General features: G+C 43.1%; 2 protein-coding genes across 2 annotated transcripts; both read left to right on the top strand.

Moving 5' to 3' along the window:
- Positions 1–437: 437 nt before the first annotated feature.
- PHALS_08118 (phosphoglycerate mutase) lies at positions 438–1832 on the top strand (the record flags this gene model as incomplete). The annotated part of the gene is made up of 2 exons (XM_024721703.1): positions 438–770; positions 843–1832. 2 exons carry the CDS (start codon positions 438–440, stop codon positions 1830–1832), a joined length of 1323 nt encoding a protein of 440 aa, XP_024586775.1.
- Positions 1833–8559: 6727 nt separating this feature from the next.
- PHALS_08117 (uncharacterized protein) lies at positions 8560–8984 on the top strand (the record flags this gene model as incomplete). Its single annotated transcript, XM_024721702.1, has 3 exons — positions 8560–8623; positions 8760–8830; positions 8910–8984. The coding sequence occupies 3 exons, from the start codon at positions 8560–8562 to the stop codon at positions 8982–8984; spliced, it is 210 nt and encodes a 69-aa protein (XP_024586774.1).
- Between the last annotated feature and the right edge of the window lie 3988 nt (positions 8985–12972).

The raw sequence follows: 12972 nt of genomic DNA, 5'->3' as shown, positions 1-12972 counted from the left end.
TGTTTGATGTGATTATTAACGGTAGAATCCAGACTAAGAATTACCAATTTTCTTCTACGATTGGACAACTGCTTAATAATTTCAAGTAATTCCTGCATATCAAAATAATGCTTATCGCTTATTTTGTTCATTCTCGAGCTTTGCGACCGATCGCTTGACGATATCGTCATGCGCAAGTTATCTCATGATGCCCTTGAGCTAGCCATGGAGCTGCCTTCTGCTCACGCACATATATACTACAAAAGTAGGACAATCTGAGATTATAGTAAGGTTAAAAGTTATCACTAAAAACTTAAACATTAATTTTTGATAGCCAGTACACATTCTGACCCGGTAAGAGTTGTTGAAGTAGTACTTAAGTAGTCTTTGCAAGAGTAGTCAGTGTCAGTCTCCACAACGCATTTTACGCCGTCATAGTCATAATTGAGGGAGCAACTATGGAATTAGTGTCACCGGCACAGTCGGAGGAAGGGATACGACCGTCCCACATGCTCAATTCGCGTTTATCAAACGTCAATCATTTTTCACTCACTGGCAGCGGTATGGATGCATCTCGAAGTCGTGTTGATAGTCAAGGCGCTCGAACGTCTTTAATGTCATCTATCATGCATCCATCGTCTATGATGCGCCCGACTGTCGTGACCGACCTAAGCAACCATTTCTCCGAGTCAAAACTGCACGATGCTCGCGTACAGATCTTTTCTAAGGATGTGCTGATGGAGAGCCAACTAACTAAAAAGGGCGAGACTGGACTACAGTCGTGGAAAAATGTATGAGGAATTTGTTTATCATGATTGAGTGCAATGTATTGAAGTTTTCTAATTAATGTCGTTTTGATACAGCGCATTTTTGTTCTACGAGGACAAGAGTTATCTTACTATACGATTGATAACAAGCAGCGGTATGGTGCGCTAAAAGGTACTTGGAACGTTGCAGGCGCGTCTGTAGAACGTCAAGACAATTTGTCAATCAGTATTAAACTAGCAAATGGAAGTGTTCGCACTCTTGGTGCCCCAAATGTACAGATTTTGATGGATTGGATGACGGCAATTGCAGTGGCGGCAGAGGCTTTTATTGTCGAGCCAACGTCGGATTTATCGCTGGTGGACCAGTCTCGCACGACACACATTATCTTGGTTCGCCATGGCCATTACACCAATTCGCAAACACCATCGATAGACATGCACGGTCCTTTAACTGAACTTGGCGTGGACCAAGCTCGCGCGACAGGTTTGTTCCTACAAAAGTATTTGTCTGATCGAATGGTATTAAAACGGTACCCAAGATTCCCAGTGTATCACAGTGGAATTCGTCGTGCTGTTGAAACGGCAGAACATATTGCGTCTGCATTTCCTCCAGGATCGGTTCAATTTCTTGAAAACAAACTTTTTCGTGAAGCATGGCCAGGAAATCCGTTGCCAAATAGCAACCGTCAGCAATTGGCAAGAGAAAAGCTGGACAATATGGTAGCAGACTGCGCTCGTTTAAAACTTGCATACCGTACTATGTTTCGGCACTTGATTCCGCAGGATTTGGAAATCGAGGAACGAAGGTTAAGTGAGGAGGACCAAAAAGTGTATATGGATACCTTTGGCGTCCGCTCGACACAAACGCGAATGAATGACCGATTTCGTGTTGTTGTGTGCCACGCCAACATTATCCGTTGGTTTGTGTGCAAAGCGTTGGGTGTAGATCCGGATGGGACGTGGGGTCGCATGCGCTACAATCACTGTGGCCTCACAGCCATGGAAGTTGACAGTGTTGGCAATGTACAGCTCACTTATATGAACCAGACGGGGCACTTGGAGACGACGCAGCTCTCAGAGGTTTAAGCAAGTGTTGTGTATTGTTGTACAAAGTGAGGTCAGATGTTACAATTACAGAGCAATGTATCGACCATTTCTTAAGTTGCTGGTGTACATAATGATCTAAATAAATTTGTGAAGTCGACTTTTTTGCACAAATGCAAGTAATCGGAACGACAGCAATACATTAGAATTTCAGATCTTGATATTTGCATGAGCTTTGTAACAAGCTCAGATTTGGTGTTCCTAAATCATTCACTTCCTACCATTGTCATGTTTCCAATCTGGTAGGTAAACCATAAAAATAGGTAGGTATTGGCTCAATACCCCTTGTGAACTCGAAACACCGTCTAATTGACTTGGTTATTCATCATTGAGCACCAGGCTAGTCGAGGTTCGTTTGCTAAACGAACAAATGTAATACTGATGCATGAAAAATAAACGTTAAGCCGCAACATTGTTCTTCAACAGTATTCAGCAGTGTAATCTCAATACTCTTGCTCGCCGTTGATGCTTGTTGATTTCTGGCATTGGCGTCTCGATACTCACCGCCTCGCGTATAAACGTAAGCATCTTTGTTCCGAGGATCTTCGTCAGCATATCTGCATGCTGACGTTTTGTTTCTATGTAAACGATATTAAGAAGTCCTTCTTGCATGTTCTCGCGTATCAAGTGGTGCCTTATGTCTTCGTCCGAGCATGGTATCCAACATCATTGGCTAATGCGACTGCTCCTTGGTGGTCTCGCCAAAATTGTGCGCCTTCCGCTTGCTTGTGGCCCATGACCTTAAACATCGCGCCCGTCAAAAGACCTTCCTGAGTGCAAAGGCTGAGAGCCATACAATCAGTCTCCGCCTAGATGAGTGCAACAATTTGCTAGAACATTAACTTGAACATTACTGACATGGCTGCAATCATGATCATAACTCGGAGAGCTGAATGTCTGTCATCGGTATTGCTGCCTCCAATCAGCGTCTGATTACACCCAAACTGCAATGTTACCACTGGATTATTTAGGTAGCAAACCACGCGAATAGCTGATTTCCAATGCTGAAATCCGGGATTCTCCAGCAAACATGACAGCTGTGTTATCACGTATGCAACATCCGGTCGATTTCATGTTGTTATGCACAGAGGACATCCAAGCAAGGATCGATATAATTTCGAGCGCATTTATTAACCACCCTCTTCCATTGTAGGCGACTAAGTTGACGACAACTTTAAACCTGATGTGCATAATTCATCGACACTCTTGGAATCTTGTTGACCGAGCTGTCTGACCACATCGTCAATGTCTGTTTGATCATATGTGTTCTGGCTAACTTGTCGTGGTCAATCTTCACGCCGAAAATGTAATCCGCCTTGCCCAACTCCTTCATTTTGAATATATTTCTAAGCACTTCTTTGACCTTGATTGATTTTGTTTTTTTTTGTGAGAAACATGTCATCCAAATATAGTCCAAAGTGGATAGAACTCTTAGTGATCGCTTGATGTTAACACATTGTCCATCGCAGCAGCTTTCAAGGCCATTATTCAAAAGACACGATGTCTTGTTTCAGGCTCTTGTTGTTTCTTTCAATCCGTATATAGCCTTTCCGACTGATAGACGTATCCCCGAGCATTGCCACCACCCGGCAAACTTCCATTTAAACGTTGTCTGTTTGCACATTGTCAAGAAAAGTGGTATCTGTTCCATTTTTGGTAATGGCTTTCTGCTCATACTGCAAGTATCATCGAGTTTAACTTAATGTTAGCGACCAGGATATAGATCTCAAAGAAATCGAAACTTTCGCGACAAGTTGTGCATTGTAACACACAACGGGACCATTTTGATCGCGCTTCTTGACGAAGACCCATCGTAATCCAGTTGTGCGATTGTTTTCCCTCTTGGTCTTGATATCCATGTTTGGTTCTGCCCATGTGAGCAAAGATCAGCTTTGATAGCTTCAAACCGCTAAGCTGTATCGTTGCTTGCAATTGCTTGAGCGTATAAGCCAGCAACTTCGATTCGTCATCTCTTCTCACCATGAACGAGAAAACGGAATCGGCAATGGGTAGGGCTTCGTCGATCCTAGCGCGTTTCGGTGTTGATGGGTCATTCAATTTTTCAATGCCTCTTCGTCGACTAGGCCATTTCGTAGCATAAGCATCGGCTCATTTCTTTGTCTTGTTCGCTCCACTTCAGGCTGAAATACTCACCGATCTTATTGACGCGGAAAAAGGGATAAACGAGCTCAGTACTATTTTTATCGGAACGCTCGGAAGGCATCAGCTGCTGTATACTGACCCTTTGTGTACGCTAGACATCGTCCATTTTTCGAGGTCTGTGGCTGGGTAATCCACAGTTTCATCCAGAACTGGCTGTTGATCCACTTGGCTTTGAGCATAACTATCATCACTGTACTATACAGTCACTTCTGTCCATAGCACATGCGTGTCGAAATATTTTTTCGCTTATCGAGCCCATATAGCAGATCACTTGATCCATGGAATTCTTCAGGTCAAACACATGATAACACTTGACATTTCCCGCATAATCACTAAATATATATCTGAAACTCTTGGTTTTGAGCTTTGTTGACTTTGCATCATCAACATGAGCGTGACCCTGCGATCCGGACACTCGTAAGTAATCCATTCGAAGCTGGAGGTTAACTCATATGATGTGATATCGAGAGAGGCTGCATTCGCCGGGCGATCAATCAAATAAACTCTGTAATCACTGCTTCCGTCTACCATTCAATTGAATGTAACGTTTCGTAGTAGAACATACTGCGGGCCTTTTCCATGATAGTCCAGTTCATTCGCTCCACCATATTTTGCTGAAGGCTAAATGGAACAGAACGTTGGTGGGTAATGCGGCTCCGATGACATGTCTACCATTGTTTTGTTTACGAATTCTGCTTTTTGATAAATTTCAAGCATTTGAGACGAACACCTTGGCTTGCTAGATCGTTCATTCTTGTTCTTGATCAGGGAAATCGCAACGAATCGTGATAATCATCCTACAATGTGAGAATATTCTTTGCACCTCCCTTTGACGGAGTCTGTACTGATTCCTTTGCATCTATGTGCAGGCGCTCCAGGACACATATCGTCTTTGTGATCGAACGTGGGGCAAAATTTCGTGACTGTCTGCTTATTCTTCAAACACCTGGGGCACAATGTTTCTGATTCCTGCTTGATCATCGGTATGTCGTTGATCGGACGCTGAGGCTCGAGCAAAGCGTTCTTTCTTGGGTGCCCCATGCGAGCAAGACAAAGCTCCCACTGAGTGTCAACCTTTGGGATACTCCACCTAACATGCTTCCTCCTGCTTACATACACTTAACCAATATGTAATCCCGATGCAATCGATTTTTCCATGTTCAAGATGAAGGAGGAAGAACGCGAAACCTTCACAATCATACCGCGGTCCTCGAGCTTGCCAACTGACAACAATCTTCTATCGAGTCCTGGGATATATAAATCATTGATCATGCCATTACCTTTCCGACCACACCGGAGAGTATCACAGTGCCTGCTCCTTTGACGAGTAACACTTTGCCATCTGCAATTACTTCGATATTTGGCTCAAGGTAGTTTTATTGGAACAAGTCCTTCCTGTGCGGGGACATGTGGGATGTGGCGCAACTGTTGATAAGCACTCTGCCAGTTATCCTTTGTTCAATGCAGATACCGCGTCATATTTGCTGGCACATTTTCCAGCCGAAAATTTCTGCTTACATGGCCAACTTGGTCGCAATTCAAACACTTGTCCTTGAATCCGCCGTTATTGCGCGAAGTGCCACCTTTCAAAAGATTGCATCGTCCACCCTATAATATTTTAGCATTTGTATTTACGCGGAAAACATATTTCGTAGCTTTCTTCTGCAAACCCCTTCTGACCTTACAACAGCCTCTTCGTCACTTCAATCAATGTGAGGTCCTTTGCATTTTCCACAATCACCGCCTATAGCATCGACTAAAGCGTGATTATTTCATCTTTTAACATTCAAAGAAGAGGATTTTTGGCACTACCTCTGGAAGGCCGGAGGCTCCACTTTTCAGCCGTGGTAGTGTCTCATCTGCACAAATTTTTAGATCTTTAGCGCCTCCAGGACAACAATTTCCGCCTCTGACTCTAATGCCGCTAGCTCACTAATTCCTTTGGGACAATAAGTTGACAGAAGCATACCAAACGTGTATAATTGTGTCCGGGGCAAGTAAAATAGCAACTTGAGCTGCATCCTCATAGAAGATACAGTCTCTTCAGAACTCGGTCGTCGTGCATCTTGTACAGAGAAATCATCTCGAGGTAGCGCACTAGAGCTGGATTTCCAAGCTCCACCAAGGATTAAAAGCGAGAAGCTCTCATGCATATAGATATCTATATTGTTGTTTCAACTAGAAAGCGACACACATTTGAAGTTTAATTGCGTAATGTAACAATCTTTACTACTTCTCGTAAAAACTTGACTAGATTGCCTAGCGTTACGCTAATAGCCCACGCTGTACCTCAGAGCTCCCCTTACAAAGTATCATCTATCCAATAAGCACCATTACATTATTACTTCTGAATATTCACAATTACAAAAAATGTAATGTAAATTTCTACCAATAGTGCATAATTCATTTTGCGCAGCTGTACGGAAGCGAGAAGCGTATGTAATCAATAATGCAGTATACAATCCGGTTGCAGGGCACGTCCGTCGAACACGTGGGCAGATAGTTAGAACTATGGATAAGAAATTGCTTTGATATTTTCAATAGTAAAGTCATATAGTGAGCACTATTTATGTATAGACTTAATTGTAAAACCAACACTCAATGATTTAAGCAAACGAATTCCAGAGCTCTGATTCCTGGATAGTCGCCGGTGAACATATCCTCCAACCGTTATTAAACGCGGCTCGAAAAGACAAAGGTTTTACAAGTACAGGGTACATGCAAGCACGGAGCACTTGTCGTCAATCCGTTGGTCATGTCTTGAAACGATTGTATCCTTTGAAGAGTGAAAAAACACATATTTACTTATTTGTCTTATCTCCAAACAATCCATACTCTCTTTGACGAAATTGTCTAGTAGAGCTCTCGGAGGGGAAGGTACGCCTGACAAATTTGTGTGATTTCTGTCTTTGATTAGTCTTAAGGTAATAGAACAACAATCGATCCAAGGTCCTTAAGCAGTTGTTACTGGCCTGCAGATGGTTACACATGGGTACGTGCCGGTGGGACCGCCTTATGAGTCGTCGAGTCAAGCAAACTGAGACTTCAAGAGTCATTGTCTGAATACGGAAGGTTAAGGTGGCCATAGTTCTGGATATTCTTAAGATGAAGGAAATGCGACACTGGAAAATGTGGCACAAAACCTCCCCGACTTGTCATCATCAGGTCATAACTTAGATACTGCATCCCACGTCGATCTTTGTTATCCCATACGAACATTTGTCCTGCGTTTCACCTTATACCTGCAAGTATCCTTCTTTTCAATTTATACCCCCACAGCCGCTAATTTTTATCTTGTCTTGAGACTCGGCTCACTTCCACTTTGACATTTCAAACTTTGCTCACGACTCTAAGCAATGTCTAAGTTGCTGTTTACGTCAGCCTTTTGTTTCTGCATTGAAGCTGCCGCACCATCATGCTGGCGCCAATAGCGCTTTTTCTTTTCAAATGATAAGGTTCATAACTCTTTAAAACTCAACTAGTTGAGAATTTTGTCATGCTGATTTTTTGGCCTCCAGTTAATCCATTTCTTGTGACATGCAATCGAGTACATACCTCGAGTAGGATTCTGTCGTAATACAAGTCTGAAATGTGAATACGTCATGGGTTTCAGAGGTTACAGGTAGTCTCAAAAAGACTTTGACGTGTCCAAGTCAAGAGGCGTACGGCTATGAAATTGTATTTAGTGCCTCTGATGCCTTTTCGTATTGTCTTCCTTTTTAATCTCTGCGTTGCACGCAATCATGCGACCATCCTGTATCAACCAGGTCTCAAAGTTAGAACGTCGATATTTGTAGCCAAAGTTGTGAGCTCTACCTTTTATATAAAATGCTGCTGTTATCCGAACTATGCCCTGTCGCCCTCGATGTACACGTGGCACATCACGGTTTTGTAAACCGCTCTGCGCCAAATAAAAACTCTTCACTGGGTGCCCCTAAGAAAGGGGCCTCATCCGTCGCACCTCAGGACTAAGCGGGAAAGAACATGAAAGGCACGAATGTTAAGAACTATCAAAGATGCAGCATCTGCAAACGCTCAGCAGATCAAATATAGTCATTCCATCTCGTTTGGTCAAGGTATATCGTGTTTGGTATATGGATAGTCACTTACGTCCACTTAACCAGCCTCGCTGCTCGGAAGCTGTATTCCACAGATTGGTCAGCATCCACCAATTTCTCGAAAGCGGCTAAGATTACGCGAAAAGTCCCAGTGCGATCCACACTTACTTATTCAAGATGATAACAATCCAGTCTTCGAAAGTGCGGGTCTTGGCTCACAGCTCGTCCTTTCCCTTAACGGGTGAATATATCTTTGAATAGCCCGCGGTAATCCTCGATAGGTGGTGCGAATATCCGCGTCATTTATCTCTAGCACATTTCTCATGATTGAAACTTCTTACAGGGTCCATGCACGGTAGTACTCTCTTTCATGTGCGTCATCTTAGCAAGGGCACCGCAAGCGCGACTCCTTCGATTACAAGAACTTGAGTCGTATATTGAACGGACGGGCTTGGAGCTACCAATACAGTCTACTATTCTACAAATTAATGGGAACGCTATGTAGGCAATACCGTGTGGCGTGCCCACCAGTGGAGCAGCAAAGCTTTTTGGGTTTGTAGAGCGCAATGTTTTTCTCTCGTGAATAAAGTGCCGGTGTAAATCTTAGAATTGAGAGACCCCCCAATAACTTAAGGTAGCAGGTCTTATTAAGCTGAAGATTAATTTGTTATCAGGAGCTGTATTGAAGGAATTGCACGACGGATATTACGTCAAGTTGGTATTGCAGAACTGAAAGAGGAACTTAGCGACTCACCTGACGTAAGTTTTCTCGGTTGAGGACACTCGAAACGCACTAAATTTGGGAGATATAACGGCTTTTATATTCTGCGTCTTTCAGTGGATTACCAATAGAAGCGTCCAGACTATCTTTCGTGTAGATCACGTAGCGGGAATGGCGAAAGAGAGCCCTTAATTATTGCCGACTTCTGCAAATTGTGCATTTCTAAAATAAGCTACTTACAGCCGTCATTTCGGCGCAAATGACGAAAATTAGGAAGATGTGCCGTAGAATACCATGGTCAGCTCCATCCTGTTCAGCATTTTTGACCTGATCAATGCAGATTATATGGTATTCCTCAGTGACAGGGATAGTTTTTGACCTCAGTGAGTACTCCAAGCGAGTTGATTTGGGCACGGCTATTTAAACTGTGGCGATAGTCTACGCACAGCGACACTTAGCTTTTCGGTGATGCAGTTTATTAAGCCAAGTCTTTTGTTCAAATAAGAGTATTCTGACAACATGTTTTTACATGGTCGTAGAATGTAGAGTGTGCGTATCTATATCAGACAATTGAGAGCTATACTCGATTATATGTGTATGAATAAGGTGTCTTCATTTTGTCATTGGTGCCGACAAATTTCATTTCTCGGACATTCAATGGAGAGCCATCCGTATCTGCGGATAAATCCGTGACAATAGAGAATAAGCTGCAATTACCAGCGCCGCTATCTCAAGCGAATATACTGAAAACCCTCTGGTCTTGCCGTCAACTTACAGTTTATGACTGTGGTATGGCAAGACTTCTTACTTCAAGTATTTTCTTCAAACGGATGTCATATATTGTTGAGTGCACTAGAAGCAAGCAGAACATGCGTTTGTTCTGCTCTCCGACTGGGCTACAACCCACGCAAAATAAAATTTTAATGGCTCTGTTGTGGCGCGGCGAATGACTTACACCAAATAAGGGTCCAGACCTTAGGCAACGCGTGGAACGGTTATCGGCAACCGCAGTAAAGCTTACTGTCACTCTTATTCTTGTAGACGAACAAGCCCGGATTGCTGCGCTAGGTCCTATCTACTAATTATGGGATGAGTTTTGTGAGGTCGTTTATTTGTCACATGTTAGATTTTAACAATCGATACGACGTGCGGAGCTCATGCGAAAGTGAGTGCGAGCGTTGTGAACGTTCAAGTCTCGACGAGCATCGAAAAAGTATGCAGATATTAGTGGCGAACATTGTGTAGAATCAATTTTGACTTTGGTTATTCTCATATGATATAACCACAATTATTTCGCGAAAAGTAGATCCGTAGTGTCGGCCACAGAGGCTAAGTTCGTATTGGGGATTTGTTGAGCCATGCGTTTAGGTAAGCGATTAATAAAGAAAGATTCGGGCTAAAAAGAAGAAAGAAAGATTCGTGCTAGTAAAGCATACACTTGAGTGTAAGGACTAAAACACGGGATAAGTTTCTTTGTGTTAAGGAGGTATACTGGGTAACGTCGTGTGATTGGTGTATGCAAGGAGACAAAGTAATGTGCAACACGAGCTCGACTAGGAAAACGAGATGTGTAAAACTATGTGGCTTGCTATCGTAACGCAATATGGTCATAGCATCAAATATAATCAATTCATGTAAACAGCAAATATAACTTTCTTGATAAGAGCAAGCTGAAAATACTGCGAACGTGAGTTTTTTTGGGCTCCTCGACATCAAAAGTGTTTCACTTGAATTATCTACGTGTCTGGAAAGTAGATTTTAAATCGAAGTATTCTCTTTGCAAAAAGCAAGGTAATCACTTGCGCTTGATAGCACTTGTAGTTGATCCCGCGACGACGTCATGGAATGACTCTATTGTCTGAGGCATGAGCGCACTTCTGCCTGAAAGCAGAGGTGCTTTTGGCGTGCGTACAAAGCTGTAGTTGGTTACGTGCAGAACATGCAATTGTCCAAAATCTATAGTTAATGTATTGCTAAGAGTCTGGAGCAGTTTCGAAAAGCAAAACCAGTGTTGAGGCGTGGACGAAGATAGCAAATGTAAAGCGCGTTCTCAAGAGTGTATCTTTGCTGCAACTGGAATGAATAATGGTCTATCGCGGCCCCCAGAGTGCTATCCTGGTAAGAAGGCTGAAAGCGGCTGTAAAATGGGTCTTTATGGCCGATTTATACGTGTCAATGAAGTTGTGACGAGAAAATGATGCACTCGTAAAAGGAGTGACCCGAGAAGTGTTAGGAGCTGTAAATCCCTCTGGTAAAAAAACTTATACAGCTAGTGGAACAATTTTTAGTGGTGATAGCGAAAAATTGCAAGACGATAAGGAGCTTAAATAGCACGGTTGGTAGCGAAGGAGACATCAAACATCATGATGAGTCTGTCACTGAGGACTTTATAGAGCACTAAGTGTGAGAAGCAATACGGCTTTTCTCATGAATTGTGCGGACGTGGTTATTTTTTGTTGAAATAATATCTCGACGGAGCAACGAGAGACCCACCACGAGTGTTGCCCAGGACGAGAATTTCTTCACAAAATTGCTTTTTTATTCCAAGCCAAACCCTACAGCACACACCAGACACAATTCCTAAGAGAACATTGTGACGTCAAATAGGCTTTCTTTCGTGCGAAGCATGAAGCGGGCATGGTGAGATAAAGTACATTTTTCGAAAAAGTATTTACTTTCTGTGTTAGAAAGGCTACTGACAAGTGGCAACTTTTCATGCTGATTGATGTATCCGCAAATCTGATTACTACAAGGGCATTTTGGGGGATGGTATGGTTTGTTGCACTCTGTTTAGTGCTTTAAAATAGCAGGTGTTTACCACCACTTTACCATTAAGTCCAGTGATTTCATCTTCACTGGATAAGTACTCCTAGCAAAATGCGCTGAATTGGCTGTTTATGTAGCAGAGACTACAACGGACCAGCGACATTCAATCGGCTGGTGATGCAACCACATCGTGTCTGTGAGCAGATCTTTCTCGACGATATGTTTAGCCATAGACTTGGAGATCTCGGGAAGTCGGATGTGGTTAGCCGCAATGAATGCTTGGGAGTAAGTCTCACTTTGCTGAGCTGTTCGCCAATATGAAGAGTGCGTCATCAGCAATCCCAATGCCCATTTTTTGGGATGCTATACTGAGAAGAATACTCGAGGACAGATCCTGAAAAGGTCAAAGCCATTGTGAGACCTGCACAAGCTCACAAAATTACTGCAAAGTATGCCAATGTGGCGCCCCCTTACTGATGTTATTGGATAGGATGTCAATGAGGATAAGGCGCAAAAAAAGGCTTGCTTAAACTGAGGTGCAAGAAGCCTCGCTGTGTCTCCGATTTTGCTTTTCCGAATCCATTCTATGTGGCCTGCGACGCTTCACCTTTTGTCATATGTTGGGCTTCACTCCAATTAGATACTTCGAGGCAGAAATGCTTAACCGCATCTGAGACTTGCCAGCCTAAGGCGGTAGAGAGGAACTTCCTTGCTCACAAAATGGAGCCGTTCACAAAGTATCAGAATACTTATTGTTGGCTCCAAGTCGTTTCTGCTCCGTACAGAATATGCGTCGTTGCACTCAACAACGTCGTCACCACGTCTTCTGTAAAAAATAGCAAGAAATTAACCTTCTTTACCGAGTGTACTCCCAAAGAAAGGTTCCAGTCCAGTCGGAATGATTTCATGGTGGATGGACTATTGCGTCGCTCTGACTATGAGTTGTCGCGCTCACCCGTTAAGATGTCGCCAATTGATCAGCTGATATGTTCAGCGTATCAATCCAACGCAATGTTTGCTGTGTTGATAATAGCTTTGAATAGCATTAAGTTGTGAGCTAAGATCCTACATAATCAGACCGTTCGGTTGCACCACTACTTGATGTGTCAGGGCTTGCTGTATACTGCACTGACCTACTTAAAACTCGACGTGTGGTAGAGCATAACAATGAGGATCTCGACCACAGAATTCTGTCATGATACCCATTAGTGTGGCGATTTAAAAAAAAGAAGCGCTACATTTATTAGTGCGCGTAAGTTTACAGGGGTTCCAACGTGTGAAGTGGGTCAGGACTTGTGTGTGCATGATATGTCAACACTTCAGACCATTGCCGCATGCGTCATTCTCTAAGACGAATCTGCCAAATTTGGCAGCCCAACAGGATGAACTTCAGTTTCGGCCGTCTAAAAGACGC

This window comes from Plasmopara halstedii (assembly GCF_900000015.1).
Source record: "Plasmopara halstedii genome assembly, contig: Scaffold_3156, whole genome shotgun sequence".
Classification (NCBI taxonomy): Eukaryota; Oomycota; class Peronosporomycetes; order Peronosporales; family Peronosporaceae; genus Plasmopara; species Plasmopara halstedii.
This window is presented reverse-complemented; position numbering and strand designations above follow the sequence as displayed.